Raw genomic sequence first — 26,305 nt, 5'->3', positions numbered from 1 at the left:
ATGAAAAAGATTTTTCTGTAGTATGAAAGAGATTTTGCATGCTTAAACTAATTAATTTTTTTGTGACACAAATTAATAAATAAAGCATATATCAACTATAACAAGCCAATTTTCTATACGGAAATTTCATATGCAGAAAGAATAAGACTCTTTTTGCTGTATGAAAAATTGTCTAAATCAAGAATCACCAAAGATCATTAAAAAGGCAGAAAAATGCAAATAAATATTCGCAGAATACAGCAGAAACTTTTGGAACTAGATATTACAAGTTAAAAAGCAATTCAAATAGTGGCTTGTTGTGTATTTTTTTCCCTTCCTACACAGCGAAAGCTTGCTTTGTACACTAATGGAGAAAAAATATCACGTGACTCAGCGAATTAAAAACTAGAACGCATATGCTGTAACATTGACGTTTATGTTAGTCAAAATATCTCTATTGCTTTATTTAAAAATATTTCTCAATAACTGTGAACCGTGCAAAACTAAAACTGAACTGACTGAAATGTCTTTAAAACTGAAAATAGAAAGTTGAACGTCATATAAATACAGTAAATAACAATTAAATCATGCTGAATTTCTAAGTGTGTCTTTATTTTGGTAAATCTCTTTACTATGTTGCTCCTCGATTATTTCAATACTAAAGTGTTTCAAATAAATTATTCAATGATTATGTTATTTTTGAAATTGTGCTTTCTAATATGATCTTTTGTGCAGATGCAATTTTCTTATTTCTTGAAGAAATATTTATTTTATTGCATGGTCTCATAAATGTTGATAGATCTCACTAAGCATGCGTTCACTTCATAATCAAAATATTTTTAACTCGTTCTCTGTTTTGAATAATGGTTTAAATATTAGATTTTTTGAACATATATTTTACTGTATTTATAAAATTTTAAGCGTGTTATCCTCGATCTTTTGCGCTTTTCTTGTAATTAATTTTAGAAATGCCAAAATATCCAAATGAAATCAGTAGTAAATGTTAAAGAACTAAATATTGTCGCTTTTGCAACCCATGTTGTGAGTTTCATTAAACATTATTAAATGGAGTACGATCAAAATTGTCTCATGTTGTCAGTGTTCAACTGTAAGAATTTTGTTTCGCATAATTTTATGTCCTTACATATTTATTTTTCTTCATCGTACTAACATCATGTTCATTTTTATTTTGTCTTCAGATTCTTGAAATTAGGGTATAGGGCAATTCCATGGTGTAAAAAATATTAATAAATTTCTTAGGAAAAAACTTATAATTAGAACTAAATTTAAATCGTCCTTTATTTCCTGATTGAAGGTGGGTTAATTTGTTTTATAAAATTTTTCATCTTGAAAAATCATTTACTTTAGACAATGCAGCGTATATTAGCAACAGTGTAAATAGAACTCATATTATGAGATATTTCCTTAGTTCTAATTATTTTAAAAGTTCTGGAATAAAAAAAAAATTAGCAACTGTCTTTAAAAAAAATTCTATAACTTCTAAATAACATGGGGAAAAAAAGAGTAAAATGCAAAAAAGTTTCAGAATTTTTAAATTAAAAAAATCTATTGAAGAATAAGTTACTGTTAATTAAAAGGAGAAAAAACTATTTATTTCAATTTATAAAAAAATTTTTTTGCGGAAAAAGGATATTTTCGCATTTTCTCTTTTACATTTACATGCCACTTGGTTTCATTGCTATAACAACCCCAATAATTTAAATTTTCATCCCGTTTACCTATCAATTGAATAGCATTTGTGTTATTGTAATTTGATTTGCATGTAGGTTTATTATTTTTTTAAGTTATTTTTTTTAAATTGGAGAGACATTAAAGCAACTTATCCTGCAATTAAAATTAATAAACATCTAAGTGCAATAGAAACTACTTACATTAGTAATGTCTACTGTTCAATTTTAAAACGAATTGAATGAGTGGTTTTATGTTGTTGAATTATGTTAATTTAAAGTTGTGAATTATTTTAAATGCAAAATTTATAATATTCAATATAAAATTAATAAATAATTTAATTTTATGGAATCTAAATTTATAACAGTCCCGAAACTGACATTATATCTATTATATATAATATATATATATATATATATTAGAGTTCTCCCTATAAATAAATAAAGGGCAGGGCGTTTCCTTTCTGAAAAGGGCAGGGCACTTCATTTCTGAAAAAGATACTCACTTATTGCAGTAGAAATGTATCAAAATGTGTAATATTATGTAATAACTGAATTTATTCTCAACAATTTTTATATTACTCTCTTATACTATCTTATGTGTGAATTTCAAAAAGTAATTCTCTCTCGTTATCAAAATACGAGAAAAATTTGTAGTTTATAAAAAAAAATTAAAGGTGTGCTGAAAGGCAAACTCTGTGAGTATTTTATTTTGAAAAAAAGTTCACTAACAAAAAAAAAAGATTAATTGCTAGACAAAACTTGTAGACTTTTTCCTATAATTTAAACTGAAAATTATGATAAAATAAATATTTGAAAATGCATTTTTTTTAAAAAAAGGGTATTTATTTAAAAAATAGTTTTAAAATTAAAAATCATTTAAAAAGTTTAATGTCCCCCTCTCTCGAAGAAAAGATTTTTAAAAAAATTTAACTAGTTAAGAATAATCCTAACAAAGTTAATCTCTGTAATAGTAATCAGAATTAAATCTATGAACATAAATAATTTTACCAGTGTGTAGTTATTATTTAAACAGTGAATTAATTTTTTTCAAAATGGAATATGAATAAAAATGCAGTGCTCTTAAGGGATAGTGGCTTTATTTTTACAAGAAGGGCATAGTTATTGGGATCAAAGAATAAGCAGGGCTGGCTGCCGTTGAAAAAATGCTTAGGGAGAACACAGATATATATGTCAGAGAGCACGAAAGCTGAGCTTGTCTTCAGAGTTGCAAGTCCCAACTATGCCTTTGTCTGTATTAGAAAGCTTTAGACATCTGAATGCATGTGGCAACCCTTTAGCAAGCATTCATGCTAACCTAAGTATAACCTTGGGTTTAAACTGGAAAACTGTTTTTAAATATGGCCCTGAGTTGCTTTTCTTAAAAAATAAATAAATGAAAAAAAAAAAATACAAAAAATAATTGCAGAATATTCGGAAGAAAAAAAAGTTTTGCTCCTAATACATACACTTTTCAAGCTCTGCTAAGCACTGTGGTTGATTTAAAATGCTCTAAATGAAGTTAGTCCATTTTCAAAAAATTAAAACTGAGTCAATTACTTTAAAAAATAATAATAATTAAATAAATAAATGTAATAAAATAAATAAATAAAACTTATGATCAATTTTAAGTTCTAATATAAATAGTTTTAAGTACAGCAGCAGATTTTATTAGGTTACTGAGATGAAACGCATCATTCTAAATTAATCTAAAAGAATATTTAGTGGTTTCTATTCGTATAATGGTTTCTATTCATATTTATTATGAGAAAGCAAAATAAGAGATGAAATGAGGGAAGACAGATGTAATGAGAAGAAAAGGAATGGTGTCAAACATAAAAATAATTGACTATTGTTTTATTGCAATAAAAATATTATTTTCAGAATCAAAATAGACTGCTCAAATAAGACTTAGAATCTTGCATGAAACAGAAAAAATAATTTTATTTCGTTAAATCTCAACTAGCAGAGTGCAATTAATTATGTATTTTAGTGTTGGACATAAAATATTAAAAGTGTATCCTGGAAATTTTTTTGTTAATCAAAATGAGAAATGTTTCTACATGTTTGTGCAAGATAACCTGCTTTGATACAGTTTACTTTAATTATTATTTATTCTATTATCTATTAGTGTAAATTTTTCAGAAAAACTACTTCTAAAAGATTCATTTACCATGGCTAAAAATTTCAAATGATGTAGCCCATCATTTGAGAGCATATAGCTTATTGAAAATAGCTTATCGACTGATATTAATAAGTTTAAAATTATTATTTCTAAATCTTCAATTTTTTATCTTAAAAATAATACCTTGTTTGCATTAAAATATTATGTTTAAAATTTTAGTCATCTGGTTGACCTTACCATGGAATTGCCCTATAGTAGGCACCTCATTTTCTTGTCCAATGTGATGGAATGGTTGGACAAATTAAAAAATAGCTTAAAGTCTCACTTTCTACCTTCTCTCTCATAGAATTAAAAACAAATTTTAAGATGAATGATTAATGGAAAAATACTTGATGTTTTTAAATGAACTATAAAATGTGAAAAGTTATGATTAAGAAGTGGGATTCGCAAGTTTTTGACAATTGACAGTTTTATTTGCTTTTAGCCGTCATGTCTAAAACCAAAAATTTTGATGTAAAAAATTTTATCTATTATAATATTATGTAATTAAAGGTAAAAATGCATATAAAATTATAAGTGATCAATGAATTTGTTCTTTATTCATCTTGACATTAAACCCTCTTTTTGTTTTGACAACTACTGTCAAAAACTCAAAAATTTAGTTTGGTAAACCATTATTTATCAATATAAATATTGAATAATCATAAATATTAAATAAATTATGCATAAAATTTTAGTTTATCTTATCTGTTAATTTGTTTAATTAAAAATAAAATTACCAAAAGAATCATCTTATAGAAAAATTTTAAAACAATCATCTTGTTCATTACATGCAAAATAAATTTTCTTTTACTTTCATTTTAATTGATTCCTCTTTTCCCTGAAGTCTGTGATTATATAAGACTAGTTTTAAAGCCCTCTGTACTCAAGTTTATTTTTAAGTTTTAAATCAATAAGACTATAATTAAAAAATTATTGTTTTATTGATGTTGAGCTTTATTTACTAGAATATAGCAGTACCGAGGCTTTTATAACTTACTAATATAACATCTGTTTAAGACATTTATTATAATTACTGTATTAATTGTTCATAATTTAATTAAACATTTGAATTGAGTGATTGGAAAAATTAACTGATTTAAACAAACATGTATATATTTTTAAAATCATATTTAGTTTACTTATCAGAAAATATAGTATATGATTTATAGCTTTACACAGGACATCCATATTATATTTATATCCAAAACTCTACTTTAACACATTTTTCCTTTTAAATAGTAACATATAAATTACAGAATTTATGGTTGTTTTTCAAAGGCTTTGTTCCTAATATGAAATTATGTTTTTTTTTACGAATAACCTCAAATGCTGCATCACCTGGGCTCATAAAAATTTGGAAAAACTGAGGATGAGGCAGTGATTTTAATAATTTTCATCAAGATGGAAAAATTTTGCCAAATTGGCAATTTTTAAAAAAGTTTAATAACGTTAAAAAAATTTAAGTTATTTGTCTGTTCTGAAGCACAGATTTATGGTAGGATTATATATAAAATCTTCTCATTACTTCAAGTGTATGGCACTTAAACTATGGCTTTTTTATTTTCCTTGGTGACAGTTTGAAAAACAGTGTTATAGGTCTTAAAAGATAAATACTAGATTTAAAGATATGGACACCTCACAGTTTCCCATATCTGACACATCTCAGGGTGCTGCGGCACACACTTCAGGTGCTCTTGCTATAAGTTATTGTTGCGTTACCAACTTTGATTAATGCAAACTTTCCTTTTTTATTAAAAACATTTAATAATTTTTTTAAAGGCAAAACTTATTCAATCCAGATTATTAATTTATTTTAAATTCTTGTATAGATGATTTTTTCTACATTTTTAAAATTTTATTTTCATGCATTCCAGATTATGTGTCTCAAACCTGAATGATTCTGATTGCATTAATGAAACAGCACTACTGCTTTTGATTGTGATTTAAATTCATGGTAAATTTTATTTTCCATTTTTTTCCCTCATCTATTTAAGGTATTTATGAATAATTTATCATGCAGTCATTTTAGATTTAAAATATTGCCATAATTGAATGGATTTATTATTTCCTGTGTTTTCTCAGTTTTTTTTAAACGATTAGTATTAGGAAAAAATATTGTCAATTTGTAATAATTTTTCCTCCTTTATTTCTGTTATAACATGTTAAAATTTACAAATTAATGTAATGTATTTTCATTAAGATTTTTAGAAAAGGATTATTTCATAAATAATCAGGTTTATTAATTGTAGTTTATCACAAATTCAGTGTAAACTGTTATGTAATGAAAAATTTATTGTGTAGTTTTTTACTTTTGTTTTTTTCTTATGTTATATGTTCTTATAATTTAGCTAATATTTTAATATGTATTTAAGTTTTTAATTACAATGCTTTTAGTTTTATAACATTGTTTACTTAATAGATATTATTACAGAACTAGGTTTTTGTTTCCATTAAGTTTGTGTTGTGTTTAAAATCTTTTCCTGAGCCATTTATTTCATTTTAGGAGTCTAATGCCGATTAAAATCAAGCAAAAATCAAGGTAGAGTAGTTTGCAAAGTTCTGTTATTTCTTATGATTTTTTTTAGTACTTTAGTTTGTATTTTAGTTTTATGCAAACCTTTTATTTTTTTGGAAATTGATTTTATACTTTTACATTAGTAAATAGGATTTTCTCGCTAACCTAAAATGCGACCACGATGCATAAACTATGTTAGCTGTTTCAAAATACTCTACTATTGTTGTTGTGAGGAATTTATTGTTTCATCATTAGGTTATAATGATCTTTTTTTCACATAAAAGCTTATTAAAGATTCTGTTATGATTCGCATGGCTTTACAGACAGAATTTTTGGTGCATTTGTCCTTACACTAATTTATAATTGTGGAATGTGGTGCTTTTATCATTATTTATTTAAATTAGCCCATAAAAATGCTTATTTTTCATTGACTTTGTAAAAAATGCTTAATTTTCCTTTTTTCGAAAGGAGATTTGTTCCTTTTATGTGACAATTGTCCCCAATGATTAGGGCAAAAAGTGTGATTCTTGCAACGACGTCATTCACGAGCAATTCGTTTTTTGCGTACGGATATCCATATGTTACAAAAACATCAATCGTTTTGCATACTGAAAAAACTACTCATATATTTGCATGAGCCTACGCTGAGTCTGGTGGTTTGTAAAGAATTCTTACACTTGTGGATAGAAATCCTTTCCTCGAAAGGATTACTAAAGTCGCAGCGTTTTGGGAGAGAATCCCGATTTCATCTTCCCCCCAAATAGTTTCAAATGCTTCAACTGCTCAAATGCTTCAAAATAATTTTTAGTGCTTAAAAGGTATTTATTTTTTCTTGAAAAATTTGACCCTGTTGTACGCAAAAAGAGAGATTATCGTTGATGGGTCCAAACTTTTGACCACTCTCCTGATCTAACAATTTGGACTATGTTTTACAAATTGTGATTATTCCTTGTGATATTAGAGTTAAGAATCCAATTCTTCTGGAGAAAAAAAAGTATGTGTATTCTGAGTAAGTATGTTTTTCTTTTCGGATTTTGTAATTTAAACTTTCGTTTGCTCTTCATATTTAAAGTTAGGCCTCTGAACCACTGAACTTACGTCATCATAGTACGTGAAAATACATCATAAGATCAAATATCTCATAAGTATTTAAAGTGTTTGGGTTTTTTTTCCGCACTGTACACAAAGAATATATATGTATATGTAGTAAATGATTCATTGGAGATTTGTTCCTTATACAGAGTGCATAACGTTTTTAAAAAATGCTTAATGGTGCTTATTTTCAATTTTCGTTTTTAAAAGCCTTTAAAGGTGCTTTTTTCATTGGGTGTTTTTAAAAAGTGCTTAATTTTCCTTTTCCAAAATGAGATTTTTCCTTTACCATGTTGACTTTCGCTACGAATTATGCAGAAAGACGCTGTTCACATTGTTCTATTCAACGTTTTCACAATTAAGTCAACCTCAATCAATTTTGGCATTTCGTCAGTCCGTAGCGCATGAAAACGCCATTCAATTTGCATGATTCAAAAATTTTGACAGTTGTCAAAAACAATGCCTAAAGTTTTTAAATTTTTTGACATGACGATTAAAACCAGATTCAACCGTCAATTGTCTAAAAATTTCCAATCCTACCTAATAGTGTTTTTTTAAGTGCTTAAAAATATTATTTGAGTGCATGAAAAGTGTTTAAAAGGTACTTATTTTTGTTGAATAATTTGGCTTCGCACCCTGTTATGGATTGCTGCTCATTCTATCAAAAGTTATTAACGTGTTATTTATTTTAATCACTCACTTTATTTTGTTTAATATTTTATAGGAATCATATTAAACAAGGAAAAGAAATATTTGATAAAAATAAGTATAGCATTAGTAAAAAGATTGTACACATTAAAAATATTTTCACATACAATAGCACTATTACATATGCAAACAACTTGAAGTAAGTCAGCAGTCATGAACTGTTCTAATGCATGCTGTGGTTGACCTTATTTCCAAATTATATCCGATTCTTTATAAATTTGTGATTTGTTTTAAATTATTCATTCAAATTAGAAGTGTTCCAAAGCAAGTATAATTTGGGCAAAATTTTATTTATTTTTTGCTAAGTAGTATTAAATGTAAAGAAAAATAATCATCTTAATGCAAATTCGTGTAATTGAAAAAAAGCTAAACATGATTGGGAGATGCTAATATGTTTATCTGTTTTATATAATATTCTGACTCCAAATAAACTTGTCCTGGCTATCCTAGACATTACTATTATAATGTGTATAATATTTTTTAATGTCTAATTAAAATAGTCCTGTTGCATTTATTTCTTAAGCATTATTGAACTTTTTTTAACTAGTGTTCTGGATTTGACTAACAGAATGGGTGAAATTCTGCATTCAGACTTAGAATGTCCTCCTTCTCCTGCACGTCTAGAATACACATCGGACAAACACCCTCGCCATACCTTAGAAGCTATCAATTTATTAAGGAAGCATAGGGAGCTTTGTGATGTTGTTTTGATTGTAGGAACCCGGAGGATATTTGCCCATCGAGTAATACTTTCGGCATGTTCTCCCTACTTCCATGCCATGTTTACTGGCGAATTAGCTGAGAGTCGGCAGACTGAGGTATTTAAAATTGTTTTAATTCTTTAAAGTTCAATTAGTTTTGATGTTTGTATTGATGTATTTTGCAACTGAAGCAATGATATTTTGCAAGCATTGCCTTAATTTTCAATTTTAGGCTGTTCTTAAAATGCTCTATTGTCATATGAAATTACAGTTTTTGTAACTATTGTGAGTTTTGAACAGTTATGATTTTTTAAATAATAGGAGACTATAACTGTTTACTATTCTTTTTTGATGCATTAACATTAATGTTATTAAAATAGGTGAATAAAATATTTTTTTGCCGAGTTAGAAAGAGCAAAACATTTTATAAATCAAATCAAATATTTTCAAATATATCGAATAGTTCGAGTATCAAATCAAATAGTATAGAATATTTTGAGGGGTAGATATTATTTTTAAATTATTCTCACCAGTAAAAATTAGGGTTTGAATGATTTTATGGGACAATTCTAGTAAATTGTCTGTGTATTGAATTGGAATCTACTCTCAAGCAGTTTGTATAACTCTTTGCCAATCAACTTTAAATGTGGCAAGATAAATACTTAAGGTGTTTGCATGATAATTTTTATCAAAGTGTTTCTATTTTATTCTATTCTATTTTATTCTATTAAAAATGAAGGAGAAAAATAATGTTTTAATTAAATTTGTTTAATAATTTTTATTTAAGTGTTTACAAAAATCTAACATTTTAGTGCTTCTAATTTTGTTCAGATAACAATGAGCCTTTTAAAACATCATAATATTGTAGCATTATACTATGCATAATTTATTGTATTAAATCTTTATCTAGTCTACCTAAAATTGATGAAGTAAAATTGAGAAATTATTTTTGTGCAGATTTATTAAACTAATTGAACTTGATTTGAAAGACATTTGAAGTTTCTCTATTTTATCTGACTGTACTCTAGCTGCATTCAGTAGTTATTTGTAGTTTTAAATTGGTCACTGTCTTTAGTTGCATTTCTTTAAATGAATGGTTCTCGATCATGAACTTGCCTCTTTATGGTTTCCTATTGATATATTTAAAAAAAATAGATTTGTATATTTATCTCATATATGTAGTTTGAAAAATAGGATTTCCCATTCAAGTGCAAAAGGCATCTATTGGGTAGCTTTTCTGCTGGTTTCTGTTCATTAATTTCTTACAGTGGATTTTTTTTTAAGAAATGGCATGAAAGGGCATTTTTGCAAAATTGCATGTGCAAATTTTGAAGGGAAAAAAAAACATTGGAAAATATAATATGTATTTACAGGGAAGATTGTAAATAACTCATGACAACTTAAATATTCTGAAATTGACAGCTGTGTATATAAACTATGTGGCTTATTTTAAAACCACCACACTGTAATTATATTCCAATTGTATATCTTACGTTAGTGGCTATTTTTAATCAAATAAAAAAAAAAAAACAATAAAATCTCAAATAATACATTTATTAAACAGATACCTTTCAGTGGTGAGGGTTGTGCTAATGCTACCATCCTCAACTGAATAAAATTGTTGGAATTGTCAAAACAGGGATGTTACAAATCACAAGATTACATAAACTATTGAGAAAAACAATCGGTTAAATGAGTAGAAATGTTGTAAAATTTGCAGTTAAAAGAGTTAAGGAAAAAAATCGCTTTTTTCTTTTAACTAAAACTTATTTTCAAAGGAGAAAAAAAATTTATCTACCTTAATTGTTAAATTTTTTTGTATTTTCTACACTTTTACTTGTGGGTTTTTCACTCATGTTGATTGAACCTTATATTATCTGTGTTTTCTGAGGTTTAGAATTGCAAATGTTCTGCAATAAGACTTTCAATAATTACAAATGCTCTGCATGTATTGGCAAAAATAAACAATTGTCACAATAAAAAATTTCAAACTTTTAAGTAATGTGTATCTTTTTTCTTAATTATCTTTTAAATATTTGCTAAATAAAGTTATTATTTTATTTTGCAAGGAAAAAGAGACCTTAATTAGTTAAGAATAAAATTGTGTATTAAAATGAATTGTTTCAGAGCCTTTATTCTAGTCATATTAACAAGCTGAGAAAGGTGCTCAACATTGCACTAAAATGCATCTAGGTTATGATAAATATATTATTTATAATTTAAATATTACTTTATCATATTCATAATTCAATGCATTACTCTAATTAGTTTCTTAATGACTATTTGGTGTTTAATTTGAATTGTTAAATTTTTCCGATTGTGTTGTTTAAAAATAGATGCTTCACAAGTCAAAGTAACAATATGGATAAATAATATCTATGCATTTTTATTTATAAGGTGACAATCAGAGATATTGATGAGCACGCTATGGAGTTACTTATAGACTTTGCTTATACATCCCACATCATTGTGGAAGAAAATAATGTTCAAGTGTTATTACCTGCCGCCTGTCTCCTTCAAATGGCTGAAATACAGGAAGTATGCTGTGAGTTTCTTAAAAGGCAATTAGACCCATCAAATTGTTTAGGTATACGTGCCTTTGCTGACACACATTCGTGCAGAGAACTTCTTCGTATAGCAGATAAGTTTACGCAACATAATTTCCAAGAGGTAATGCCATATGTTGATAGAAATATCATTTATAAAATCCTTTTTTTATTTTAATGTTAAAAAAATATTTAACATTTTTATTTATTTCAAATTATTTAGGTGATGGAAAGTGAAGAATTTCTCCTGCTTCCTGTTAATCAATTAATAGATATAATATCTAGTGATGAGTTAAATGTTAGGAGTGAAGAGCAAGTATTTAATGCAGTAATGTCATGGGTGAAATATAATATTACAGAGAGACGGCAACATTTGCCTCAGGTATTGATTCTTAATACATAGCTTTTTTGCTATAACTATATATATATATATTTGTCTTTTCAATTATTTATTATTATTATGTTTGCTTATTTCAGTGTAATACTTATATGATTTTGAGTTTTCTTTATTCTGAGTGACTATATAATTAATATGAATTCAATATAGTTTTATAACCTATTCCATTATATGTTTTATTTTTAATGGCTAGTTTATCTTCCATGTCTTTAAAAAATATTCCATTAATTATTTTTAACCATTAATTATTTTTAATTTTCTGAAATATAACTTTTTTAGTTTATCCCAAATACTACATTAAATTTCTTATTCTGTTAAAATTTTTTAAATTGTATTACCACTTATTCAGCTTAAATTGTCTGACCGGTCTGTATAGTGCTCAGGGAGCTAACATCATGTTAGAAAGGTCCTGGGTTCAAATCCTGCTTTGGCCATGGATTGAATGGATGTAACTTCGCTCTCTGTTCTGTCTGTTTTTATTATGCTTTTGGGGTGATCTTGATTCACCTATATGGTGCCCACGAAAAAGAGATTAACAATACTGCCCACTAAGTACCACAATGGCATATGGTTGGCAATGTGGTGGGCATTGGAAATAAAAAGGAAACAAAAACAAATTCAGCTTAAATTGTAAATGCATTTCTATTGATTTCAAATTTTTGTAAGTATTTTTACTTAATGAACTTAAATATTTATTGAATCAAGTTTTATTTTTATTTTTGAAGCAACAGATTTCAAATGCTTTGCTAGGTTAAGTATAAATTTGACTTTTCCAGCTTGGTTAAGTTCATTATGCTATAATCTGCTATCTTTCAGACTTAGCTTGGAATAAGAAAAAAAAAAGCGTTTAGCGACTGCCAAATACCTCTATTATGTTGTGAATTGTACCATAAGCAAAATCTCTCTAGTTTTGATTCTTTTATTACGTCAGCTGCAATGTTATTAAAAGCAATTATGTTACTTTCAAGGAAATTGAGAAACATAATAACCAGTAACACGTTTACAAATTTTCAAAAGAACTAGCGATGCATAGTTGTATGCATATTCACAAATTCACTGCCATTGGTTGCATCTCCCCTGCGGATATTATGTAAAACAATTCCTTGCATACGAAATTTTATAAATATGCCAAAATTCAAGTGAAAACAAGGTTTTAGGATGAGTCACGCCTAAAAATCCATTGGATTCAGATTTGGTGAATGTTATGGTCAATTTTTGGCTTGCAAGAAATTTTTTTTAAAAAAATATACTTTATTCTAGCGAAGCAAAATGGTTACTAAAAGCAACTTATTTACACTTAACATGTTTGATTACTCGTTTGAAAGAATACTTAACATGATTTTTTTTTTGAAGAAAATGGTGGTACATAAATTAATTTAATTTTAAACTTTCTTGTAAAGTTAAATTAACATTTCGCTCTAACCAGTTGAGTATTTTATAATGTGTAAAACTGGATACTTTAAATAAATAAAAATTGAAATGAAGAAATTATATTTCGAAATGTTTTACCCTTTTAAGAATAATCCTGTTTATGTTTATAATTGTTTTTTTTTAAGAATTATAAAAATATTACTTACTTCAAAATAATATTATTAATAAATAAATAAAAGTAAAATATTTTTGTTAGTTTTTATAAAATTTTTTCAATTGTTCATAATTTTCTTTTAAAAGTATGTTAAAAAATTTACTTTGTTCTCCTTTTTTTTCTCTAATTAGGTATTGTATTTGAACATTTTCAAAGTGTTAACTTTTTAATGAAGTGTCCTTGAAAAAGCTTTGTATAAGAAAAGTTTGCTCTAAATTTGTTACTTGTGCATTGTATGCTTGTTTTACCGAGTAAAATTACATAGAACCTATTTTAAGCTTAAAATTACCTAAATGTAGTATGGCCTTTCATATATGTAGTATATTACCCTTTAGTGACTTTTCTAAATACCGATTATTTTTTTTTTGATTATTCTTATTAGTTAAATTTCTAATTAGGCAAAACTAAATGATATATAATTGGTTTTGTAGTGTTAGGTAATAAGTACTAGCAGGTACCCAATGTAGAAATCTAATGTAGGTACTATGGTAATAAATTTTTTTACGGTCTCCTGAAATGTGAACAAAAATGAATTATTGTTCTTTTCTTAATAATTCCTTTCTTAAAAGGTTAAGGATGTAGGTTTAAAGAATTATTAGAGCAACACACAATTTTTTTTTAAGTGCTTAATTCTGTATTTCTCTTATAAAGGTTTTACAACATGTCAGACTGCCTCTTCTTAGTCCGAAATTCCTTGTTGGAACAGTTGGTTCTGATTTATTAATAAAGAGTGATGAAGCCTGTAGAGATTTAGTAGATGAGGCTAAGAATTATCTACTTCTACCTCAAGAACGACCTTTGATGCAAGGTCCACGTACAAGACCCAGGAAACCTGTTAGGAGAGGAGAAGTTTTGTTTGCTGGTAAAATATATAGAAAATTTAGTTGATTTTTTAATATTCGATGCAGAGTTGATTAATGAAAAATAGTGTACAGTGAAATAAAAAATAGCTTTTCTATGAAGATTTCTTAAAATTTGGTAACAACTTATTGTTTATATTTGGAAAAAAAATCAACCTATTCTGTAATGTTGGATTTGAATTCATTAAAAAAAAGCAAGTTTTCTTAAGCTTTTCAGTGTAGGGACCCCATAATATGTATGAAAAGTTTGAGGGGCTGCATAAGTATAGCACAAATCTAACTCATGAGTATGCATATACAAAGCTTAAGAATTAATGGGAAGGGTGTGTCTGTTTATTTTTAACTATATTATAAAACCTTGACTAAATAGTTGACAGAGCTGGGCATAGTACTTCTTAAATATTCTTTATATTTTATCGACACTTTGATTTTATGGTGTGTGAGAAGACAAAAATATTGTCTCACACAAATTTGTCATAGAAAAATTTAAAAGACAGTTTCAAAGTTTGAAAGCTTCAAATGTTGTTTTGAATTCGTTTGCAACTCCTAGTCAATCTTCTGTGAACTAAACCACAATTTTCGACTCCAAATCATTTGATAACTCAACAAGTCTTTCCTTGTATTGTTTTATCTTTATTTTCAGATACATTGCATAAAAATATTTGGTGATTGTAAAATTTTTATAAATATGTATTAAATTTTTTTATATAAACGCATTTTAATATAAAATTTTTTTATTTTGACAATTAATTTTATATCAACACATAGTTATTTATTATATTAAATTGTTTGGAATTCATGAAATGATTGCACGTACGTAAGATTTACTCGTGTGGAAATTCAGCTTTTTTGCCTTTTAGCCAATCTCATCCCAATATATATTATTAAGTCACACAGCAATACCCTGCATCACAAAATGTGTTGTGATACTGCTTTCAAAATTGCTTGTATGCAATTTTTATTACTAGCAACTTTTGCTACTTATTTTGAGAAATGAAATCTTGCCCTGATTGTCAGTATGACAACTGTGTATAAAGTTAATCTAACAACATCATGTTAATGTTTGCAGGTAGCATATTATATTAAACTGTATGTTTGATTTCTTAAAATAATTTCATTATCGTTTACCTACATAATTTTAATATTATAGTTGGTGGATGGTGCAGTGGTGATGCCATTGCAAGTGTTGAAAGGTATGATCCCCAATCCAATGAATGGCGTATGGCTGCACCTATGAGCAAACGAAGATGTGGCGTGGGAGTGGCCGTTCTGAATGATTTGCTCTATGCTGTTGGAGGACACGATGGACAATCATATTTAAATAGCATAGAGAGGTGCTTGCATTTATTTCTCTAAATTATATAATGTAAAAAAAAAATTATTTTAAAAATTAATATTAGTTTCATTTTATTAAAATTATATTTATTTTAATTTAAGCTCTATATCTTTTTTTATATAATAATTTTTTTTCAAAATTAAATTTTATTGGGTAATATTGAATATTTTAATATTTATTAGAATGAATTTAAATGATATTTAATAATTTAAATAATATCAATTCTACCTATTCTAACTAAATATTAATATTATATAATGATTTAGATAATATTAGAAATAATATTCAAATTTTCGTTTGGTTATTCTACAGAATTTTAGTTTTCTTGTATTCAAGTTAAAATTATGATATAATTATGTTATTAATACACACTAGTACCAAGCTGGAAGTGAAAAAAATTAATTATCTGTATTTATGATCTTTCATATAAATTTATGTAAGCATAACTAAAATCTAACATATATCTTCATTTTGATAGTATGTATGAAAATAGTCCTTTAGAAAGTATTTCTCATCCTATGATATGCAACTCACCTGTGTGTCCAAAAAGTAATCAATTATGTTTCACAGGATTTTGACAAATAATTAAAATTGCATGGATTGTGTTACTCGTAAATAGTAAAAAAGAAATCTTATTTTAAATTCAAATTAAACGAATAACTCACATTTATTATATAATGTACAAAATATATTATATAATGTAACCGAAAAATGACATCAGATTTCATCTGACTATGCATTTCGTTTATAGATTTTAAAAAATTATTATATCTTGCTTTAATTTTGTCCTTGGTGAACTTAATCCCAGTAAGAGCCACATTTTTTCATTTCCATTGACTGAACATGAATTATTAATTTAACTCATTTCTAAGTTGTTTGGCATCAAATTTTTTTTAAAAAAATAGCTCATTGATTTGAGAAACAGTAGGTTTAGCTCTTCTACATGTTTTATTTATTTATTTTTGTTTGTTTGTGGGGAGGGGGAATAGATGATCCTGAGTTTGATTTTGTAATCAGTTCAGAGATGAATTTCACTAAATAAAGCTCTAGCTAAAGCAGTTTCTAAAAAATATGTAGTTTGAAATGTAATACTTTTGATTATATTTGCATAATTTGTACAGAATTGCCCTACCATATAGAGGATTTTATAAAGGTAGTGTAATTATTTTATAATTTCATTTCGTACCCTGTTTTTGATAAATTGAAAGAATTTTTTTCTCTTCTAAAAGAGTAAATTTAGAGTTATGTATTACACATTGAAAAGTTAATATGGTATTTTGTACATAAAAAATATGGTTATATTTTTGAATATTTCTTATATTTTATGCTTGTGTTCAATTATGAAAAATTCTTACTATCTTTAAATAATCTTTAAAGATAAATTAAAATAATTATTGTATTAATAGATATGACCCACAAACAAATCAATGGAGCTGCGATGTAGCACCTACAAGTTCATGTCGCACAAGTGTAGGTGTTGCAGTTCTAGATGGTTATTTATATGCTGTTGGTGGACAAGATGGAGTGTCATGCCTTAATTTTGTTGAAAGGTATATTGTGAAACTGTTTTTATCTATATTTAACTCAATACAGTGCTTTTAATTTTATATTGCATTAATCTAAACCATTCAATATATTAATAAGCAAGATATACTTTTCAATTGCATTCCTTGTTAATTTGCAAAAATTACATTTTGGTTTCTTTTATTAAAGGCCTACATTTAATAAAATATTTTTAATGCATGTTGCATAAATTTTTAATTTTTATAAAACTTAAAGTTTGGTGTCATTTTTGTGTTATCTTTATTAAGAACATTTTCAAAGTCTTAAAGAACAAGTGTAGTTAATATTTTAGAAATCATATTTAAATTCACAGCATTGTTTTACAGATATGATCCGCAAACTAATCGTTGGACCAAAGTTGCTCCCATGAGCACAAAACGGTTAGGTGTGGCTGTTGCAGTCTTAGGTGGCTACTTATATGCAGTTGGTGGATCCGATGGTTCATCTCCTCTTAATTCAGGTGTGTATTACAAAGAGACAATATCAACATATCAATTTGTGTTTATGATATTCTGTCTTTCATTTATATTTCTGCTGAATTATTATGTACTTTTACTCAGTGGTTGATAAGCTACTATACCATTTAATTGACCCCTAGCAACAATTTTACCTTGACCACAGTTGGGCTCAATATGTGACCTATATGAACATGCACCAAGGGACAGATATAGGGATGTCTAGATTTTTTAATATTGGTCTCATTTAGGGCCATTATCAGCCTGTATATTGCCAACATATGGCTTATATTTGACGAATAATGAATATAAAATGTCATTTGAATCTGGTAGTTCTATATAAGGCTGATATTGGTTGTACAATGGCTGTAAAATACCTGGTGAATTGGACAATTCTATATGGGACCAATATCGGTAAATAACGCCCCGTTGAATTCTTATTGAGCCCATATTAGTGAATATTGGCCCAATGTGGACCCAAGTTATTTTGCTGTTAGGGACATTATTGCTGCTGTTCTGCTTCAGATTTATCTATTGGCTTGAATATTTATTTCATTTTGTGTGTTCTGTATGTAAAAAGGAAATAATTTTTAAAAAAATCAAAATTTTTATTTGATTTTATCCAAATTATACTTTGTTCGAAAATGAGAAATGACTGTGACAATGTTTCTTCATAGTGGTTACTTCTGGGATATCTCAATGTCTTATTGCATTCAAACATTTTCTTTTCTCATTTCTTTCAATTTCTTTACAAACTTATTTTAAATCGTTGTTATTGTAAAGACTGTAACATTCTGTATACTGAAAACACCAAACTGCTCAAATCCATTGATATTGATCCAAGTAGTATACTGTTTACTTTGATTTTCTCTAATGTTAACCTTTTTGTACTGGCCGGAGTTGTCGAAGCTGTCACTTACTACATCACTCACTCAATTTCATTCATTTGCATTTGTTTATTTCTTTATTTTTTTGTAAATCACTCGCAATATGATTAATGTTGCTTTTAATGACATCATATCATTATGAAAACATTCTTTTTTAGTTTTAAATAACTCGGTTGTTAGAGCCATTTTTATTCTTTCCCTTTTATAGTTCATTGTTTACTTGTCTTTATTGTCATGTCATACTATTTGTTCAAAATGATGCTTTGAGATGATGTGCTTTTTACATCTTATTACATATGCCAGAGCAGCAATTTTGTGTGTGAAATATTGTTGTTATAACTAACTGGTAATTGGTCTTAGAAACTTAATGATTGTTTCATTTAATTTGTGAAGGACATTGAATTTAGTGTGAAGTGAAATATCTGACTTGATGTTAAATACATACCTATTCCTGCTAATGGTGCTTACTGTTGTATGAAATATTGGCTATTTATTAGATTGGTTTAGTGTTTTCAATAAATGAACTTCCTGTTTTCTGTGTCAGATTGCTCTTTTTTTCCCCTTTGACACCTAACAGGTATATTTGCATCCCCAGATCATTATTCAAACTTTTCAAAAAGACTTGGTCCAGCACTTCCTGATTTTGTATTCAGCTAATAGAATAAGAATGCTACCAAATTAAAGTATTACAAATACTCTTCTAATTGGAATAATTGTGCTAATACTAGAAACAATGTTCGTTATTAAAAAAATTCATACTCAAAAGATAGTATTTTATATTTCTTTTCCCTGTATTGTTATTTGAATGTGCGGTATGTCCTGTAGCCATTTGTACAGTCTTATGTGTGATGATCAGAATCTTTCTCACTTCCAGAAATTCCACGCTTCCTTTCTCTTTCAGAATTTCTCCATTCCATTCTTTCAGAATTTCTCACTTCCATATGTGCAAGCACTAAATCAAATGTTTCCTGTAACTAAAGTTTAAAATATCAAGTGCCAATTGATTGATTTAAACATACCAAAAATTATTTAATATGACTATTAAAGAAAGTATAATGAGAGAAAATGTACCTATAAATGCAAATACCAAAAGTTCAGTTACCTCTACCTAAACATATTGTAACAAATTGTTATTCTATCTTTTACAGTTGAGCGATTTGATCCAAGAACCAACCGCTGGAGTTCAGTAGCTTCCATGGGAACAAGAAGAAAACACTTGGGTTGTGCTATTTATAATAATATGATTTATGCTGTTGGTGGAAGAGATGATACTACAGAATTGAGCAGTGCTGAAAGATACAATCCTCAAACAAATCAATGGCAACCAATTGTAGCAATGACATCTAGGAGATCAGGGGTATGAAATTTTTTTCTTCTTTTCCTGTATCATAAACAGTTGTCATTCACCACCTGTTATTCATAAACAGCTGTATTTTACTATGAAAAAATAAAATTTGTTTTGCTAGATTAATACAATTGATAACTTTAATTTATCTATTTTATCATCGAAATTGCTGTAACTATAAATTTTGAACTTTAATTTCTGCTTTAATTATTATTAAATATATATTTATTTATTATTTTTTCATTTATTTAGCATATTTTTATGTATTAGTATTTATTTTTGTGAACATCATCTTAGGTTTTTGAGGGTTTTAACAATTTTTTCATTCTTGCCAGAGACCTTTTTTTTTTTTCATTTGAAATCTGACCTAAATACTAATTAATTCTTGTAGGTTATGCCTTTTTTTTTTAAAGAATAAAAAGTGTTAATACTACCTAACTCTTGTAGGTTATACACTTTTAAATATGTGTTTATACAGTTGAACCTCATTAACTCTCTTTAAAGAGGTTATACAGTCGAGCCTCATTAGCACTCTTTTATCCTTTATTCAACTTAGGTAGTCATTTCTTCTACACTCTTATAAATATTTCTAAGAAATTGATATTGCTGAATTGCATTTCTATTGGTGAAGACTTGTGGAGCTAAATTTTTTAAAATTTCACTGTGGAATACTTTTGTTTACTTTCCTCTGGTGGATGCTTACAAAGCAATTAAAACTGTTCCATCTTTTATAATACAGAATGAAAATTCGAATCAATTTTTGGATACAGTTGATAAGATAGAAGACATTTGGAAAGCATGTATGATTAAGAAATCAAAACAGAGGGCTATTATTGATTATTTTTTTAATATTTCTCTCTAATTTATGCAATAAATCTGTTTATTTCTGTCAGTTAGTTAATTTTCAGTAATTTCTTTTCTTTCTATAGAATTAGAAAAAAAAAGAGCACTGTAACTAAATACGCTTTTTGAATTTCATCTGAAATATAATATATTTGCTTCCTTTATAATTTATTTTATTTTTTAAAGTAATTGAAGCTCAAAATAAAAGCATTTATTGAAATTAAATATATATGAATTTGTATACACATAAATAATAGAAAATGTCTATGTATTGTACGATTTTCATCAAAAAATTTCTGGCCCCCTTTGAGTTGGCATTAATGAGATTTGACTGTAGTACTTAAGTCTTGTTGTTTATGCATTTTTTAAATGATGTATGTTTAAACTACTTCATTCTGGCTTTAATAAAAAAAGGCTGGTTATGCCTTTAAAAAAATAGAAAGTGTTTGTGCTGGTGGTTATGAATTTTTTAAGTAAAAAGTTTTTAATACTTCAGAGTTCTCCCTAGGAATTAAGAAGGGCAGGGTGCTCCCTCACCGGAAAGGGCACTTTGAATTTTGATAGGGCATTCACCACCTTTGCTTTTCATCAAAAAGTGTAATATTATGTAATAACTTAATTTGATTTTCAATTTTTAAATTACCCTCTTTAATTTGATGTGCATATTCCAAGAAGTAATTCTCACTCATTATTAAAATAACCGAAAGTTAGACTGTATAACAAAAGTTAAATAACAGTTTTTGTAAAATAATTAAAGGCAATCTAAAAGACAATCTCTGTGTATAAATTTTCTTTAAAAAATAATAACAATAATATTAGTGGAGGAACAGTTTTAAAGCTTTTTTTATATTTTAAATTGAGAATTATGAGAAAATAAACATTTGAAAGTTTATTTTTTTATAAAAGGTATTGAAAAAAATAATGGTAAAATTTAAAATTATTAAAAAATTCATTAATATATTATATATTAATCCCCCTCCCCAATTAAAAGATGTAAATATCTCTGGGGCCACAAATCATGCAAATTTTATCTGTATAACAAGACAACTTAAGAAAAATTTTACTATAATAATCAATTGTAACTAAATAAACAGAATTGGAATTTTCATTAGAATAGGTGATTAAAGAAACAACTTTAAAAAAGTAAAATAAAAAGGTGGTGTTTTTAGGAGACAGCAGCTTATTTTTACAAAAAGGGCACATTTATAGAGATTTAAAACGCTTAGGGAAAACACTGATATTTGTAGGTTATGCATTTTTTAAATAAAAAAGTGTTTATACTATTCTTGTAGGTTGGTTTAGCTGTGGTGAATGGACTTCTGTATGCTGTTGGTGGCTTTGATGGCACATCCTATTTAAAAACTATTGAAGTGTATGATCCAGAGCAAAATCAATGGAGACTGTGTGGAAGTATGAATTATAGACGCTTAGGGGGTGGAGTAGGTGTTGTTAGGTTACCGCATCACGAAGCTCATTATTGGTGACAGCAGGCTTTTTGAGGGATTCTGGGAGAGTCCTTTCTTGGAATGATAAAGTCTGAAAGCTTGTTTTTCATCATCTGTTGTATTTATTTTTGAATCATTTGTGAAAGTTTTTTTCTTCCTGTTATTTATATGAATTTTTTCTATTTTGAGCGCCAAATTGTAAATAATGGGTTGTACTGTGGGGTTGTGGTCGCTAATGAAAAATAAATTGACAGACCTTATGCTTATGTATGAGGACTTACGAGAGATAGATATAGATTCTTATGTTTGTAATTATATAAAAAAGGATGTACTATAGTTTGGTAGGAATTGTATTATAAAATTTTATTTATTTCAGATTCTATAATTTTGTGTTTAGAATTTTACTTTAATTTGACTTTGGCAAGTGTGGAAATTTTCATGTTTTAAAGTCTGAAATTGCTGAATTGTAAATTATTTTGTTCAGAATGTAAGTAGTGATTTATATTTTTAAATGTGTTTATTTATTATTTTTGTTTTTGCAGTTTCATAAAAATCATGCGAGCTATAGATGTTTGCATAAGGAAATTAATTTCTGAAGATTAAGTACTTTTTTAAAACTTTTATTTTTATGATTTATATGCATGATTTTGTTCAAAAGTTTAAACTTCCAAACATTTTTCTATCATATTTGTTTTCTGCCACTGTACTTGTAGAGTAATAGTTTTTTTTAAAAAAAATTTCTTACAAAACAGAAAATGATTAAAACACAAAATTGTCTAAAATTCTACGAAAAGAGTCATTTTTTTCCCCCATGTTGTACAAACTTAACTTTTTATAGTGTACATAATGTTGTTATAAATCAAGTATAGCTTCAGCTGAACAGGAAATATTTAGTTTTTCCTTTTGCTACAACCTGAAAAAAAATCTTACAGTAAACCTAGAAAAGGACCAAGCATAGCATTAAGCTGTAAGAATCCGAAAAATTTAAAATAACAATTTTGTCAATTACAATTATCATTTCTATACTCCAGTGCAATGTGGTTAAATTAACTAGGTGGTTACTAAAATCAAATATTCTAAGCTTTGTACGAAAAAGTTAAACAATTATCTAATTCTATTCTTAGTTTAGCAATACTATTTCCTAAACAGCTGCAAGTAATCATTGATTTTTTTCTATTTTATTTATTTTTTTTGTTCTTTTTAAACTTATTTTTATTCTTAATTACAAATAAGATTATACATGGCTGTAAGTATTGCTAATGTAACAAAATTTCTTGACTACATTGCCTTCAGTTTTAATTTATAATAATTTCTTAAACAAAAGTGAAACCAAATTTTTCTTCTTCATTTCTTGTTTAAAGCATAACAGTTATATAAATAATAAACTTTTAAAATTTTTTATTTAAAACTAAATATAAATCTAAAATTTATCTAAACCTCCTATCTAAAAACCTATCTAAGTAATAGGAAAACTTGAATAAAATAATAAATCTTATTTCTAAAATTAAGTGGGAACCCTTAAAAAAATAAAACCAATAGTATTGTTATGTTTTTTTCTAGTTTTGGTTAAAAAGAATTATATTACATTGTTGTTGGTCAGTATATTACAGGTTCTACAATTTTTTATTAGTCTTTATTTTATTAGTTTATGAGCTTTTTGACCTCAAAGATCTTGATCTTTAAAGATGAAAGACTTAGAACCCGTATTTCTGTTAATCAAAGTTATTCTGTAGATTTTCATAGCTCTTCTAAATATAAAACTACAATTTATTTGACTTATTTGTTTACCTAATTAAGTCAAATAAATTGTAAATCCAATAATTATTAATTTTAGTTTAGTTATCAGACATAACTATTTTTGCAAAAGTTAGTGCAAGAAATCTAACAGGATTTTTCAAAGCAGAAAAATAATAAAAGTCACAGTTTAAGTGCTTTGCAGTTCTAACAAAGCTATAATTTCCAACTATATGTACCATCTTGCCAAAAGTTGTTGCCATCTTGCCATTATCGTTGTTTTAGAATGGACAAATAACTGAGATATGTATTATAAAAATTAAAAGATACCAATTTGGTAGATATGTAAATCCTCAAAATCAATGCATAATTTTCAATTTTTGCTATTTTTATGAGCACATATAATGCAGCGTTGTAGTATCTTTTTAAATATTAAAAAATAAGATCTCAAATGCTTTTCATTAACACAAAACTTTGTTTTTTCTTTATATTGACATTTTGTGCTATTTTCATAATTAGCATAGAGGGCCTCAGATGGAAATAGGCTAATCTTGACCAAACAGTCATGAATAACTGTTTAACACCTATAGCAGTTATGAAAATAATATATTATTTGCAAACAAGCTCTATTTCACGCTATGACTTATACTTCAAATAGCAGCCTGACAGGAGAAAAAGATGTAGTTTCAATTTCACATCCTTTTCTTTCCTTACTTTTAATATTTCATTTTTAGTCATACTATTTTTTCATTGTATTTTGTTCCTTGTTGCATTTTTCATATACTTTTGCATCATTAAGTATCAGATCTTCCATAAAAGCCTAACTTAATAAATTAAATTAGTTCAAAACTAATTTGATTTTATTGTGGTTCGTTATATTTTCTGTTTTTCTAATGAGTATTTAAAAAGTGGTCTAAACTGAATTGTTAGATAATTCTCATAATTCATTTTGTTAGAATGTTTTTCTTTTTATATTTTAGCATATTTCCTATTATAATTACTTTTCAAAAACATATATTGGGTACATTTCATATATTGGGTATGAAATGAATATTAAAAAAGCATATAGCCGATTTAGTTTCTTCAATCATTTAATTTTTTTGCAGTTTTGGTCATCTTTTTCACTGTTATAGTTTTTAAAGCAAATTTTTGTAATAAACTATTTTTGGATATTATATTGAATTTCTCACTTTTTATTTTATGTAAGATTTTAAATACTAATGTGCTTTTTTTCTATAATAAGTAATTTATTAATTTTTTTAGTTCATTTAAACTAGGATAATTACAATTGATTTCTCAAAGTATGTGAACTTTTATTTTAAATGTCACTATCAATTTTTTAGCCTCTTTAAACTATTGCTTACATTTTCTTTTTAAATTCGATTTTTGATACCAATTTAAACATTTACTACTGGCAAATTAGAACATATTCTTCATGAAATAACTTATGTTAGTTTTTTTGTGAAATTATAGTAATTTTACTTTATTTTCTGCTAATTGAAAGTTTTAATTGTGCATTTGTGTAAAAAATGCAAGCTTCCAAAAACTGTTAATAAGAATTGCAGATAAGAATTGCAAATGAGGCAATGGTGTAAAATATCTTATAATACATTAAATAAAAGTTTATAATAGCTATAAAAGTTATATTGCTGTTATTTACAAAAGGAAAACTTTTCATGGGAAGCATTTATATTGAAAATTTAATTTTTTGTGCTTTTTATGTTTTAAAATTATACTCGTACAAAGTCATATCTGACAAAAATTTATAACATGTTAACATTTACTTATGTTATTTTTGGAAATAAGTCTCCTTCCTATATGTCATTGTTCAAATGACTAGCCTTCAATTCTGAACCATGAGAAATATTTCAGTGTAAATATGGCACTTATATACCTGTTGTGAATGAAAAACCAGTATTGTAAATTTTATTGATGTATAAAAACTGTACTAACTGTATATTTTATATCAATTTTAAATTGGCTAAAACTTTTATTTAAGTTGCTTTTAATCAGCTGTATTATATAATTTAAATACTTTTTAAGTATAATTTTGAGTTTCTAATATATTCTATATCATTAAATCATTTTTTGCATGATTGGTAATTTTTTGTCATTTAAAATTAAACTTTTTGCCTTTTTTAAAATTAAATTTCAATTATGGAAAATGTTACTAAATGTGTTTGAGTTTAAAAATTGGATGTTTTGACATTTCTATTCACACATTCAATCATAATTGAACCTTTTATGACTTTATGTTTTAAATTATGAAGATAAAAAAAGAAAAAGATTTTTTTTTTATCGCTTGACTTGGATTTTATCTTAGCAAAAATTTTATTGCTTTAGATTTTTCTTCTTAAAGAAAAAATCATAAAGTGATCAAGAGAAAATAAAAATATTAGTTCATGTATATCTCTAAAAAATTGTACATTTGATTTGAATAAATATTATTATGAAAAGTA

At 26.5% G+C, this 26,305-nt stretch overlaps 1 protein-coding gene across 2 annotated transcripts; it reads left to right on the top strand.

The window, feature by feature from the left end:
* Positions 1-467: 467 nt before the first annotated feature.
* On the top strand, positions 468-26,305 carry dbo (Kelch-like protein diablo). 2 transcript variants are annotated; one of them, XM_016049987.4, is made up of 12 exons: positions 468-597; positions 5,709-5,788; positions 6,338-6,373; positions 8,697-8,967; positions 11,248-11,520; positions 11,620-11,778; positions 14,030-14,240; positions 15,389-15,572; positions 16,981-17,124; positions 17,464-17,597; positions 19,628-19,836; positions 21,960-23,162. In XM_016049987.4, the coding sequence occupies exons 3-12, from the start codon at positions 6,345-6,347 to the stop codon at positions 22,149-22,151; spliced, it is 1,806 nt and encodes a 601-aa protein (XP_015905473.1). In that variant the 5' UTR covers positions 468-597; positions 5,709-5,788; positions 6,338-6,344; the 3' UTR covers positions 22,152-23,162. The 2 variants fall into 2 exon arrangements, with proteins under 2 accessions (XP_015905473.1, XP_042904522.1); XM_043048588.3 differs by lacking the exon at positions 6,338-6,373 and having other exon boundaries at positions 21,960-26,305.

Source organism: Parasteatoda tepidariorum, chromosome 1 (assembly GCF_982258835.1).
Source record: "Parasteatoda tepidariorum strain Cologne lab strain chromosome 1, Ptep-v5.0, whole genome shotgun sequence".
Taxonomy (NCBI): Eukaryota; Metazoa; Arthropoda; class Arachnida; order Araneae; family Theridiidae; genus Parasteatoda; species Parasteatoda tepidariorum.
The sequence above is the reverse complement of the archived record's forward strand: the minus strand, read 5'-3'. Positions and strand labels throughout refer to the sequence as shown.

What these genes read in the sequence shown, in the direction of transcription:
- dbo (XM_016049987.4), top strand. Translation starts at nt 6,345, where the DNA reads ATGCCGATTAAAATCAAGCAAAAATCAAG. An exon ending in CTGAGAGTCGGCAGACTGAG is followed by an intron (nt 8,968 to 11,247) that starts GTATTTAAAATT and finishes TTTATTTATAAG; the next exon opens with GTGACAATCAGAGATATTGA. An exon ending in TGCCTTAATTTTGTTGAAAG is followed by an intron (nt 17,125 to 17,463) that starts GTATATTGTGAA and finishes ATTGTTTTACAG; the next exon opens with ATATGATCCGCAAACTAATC.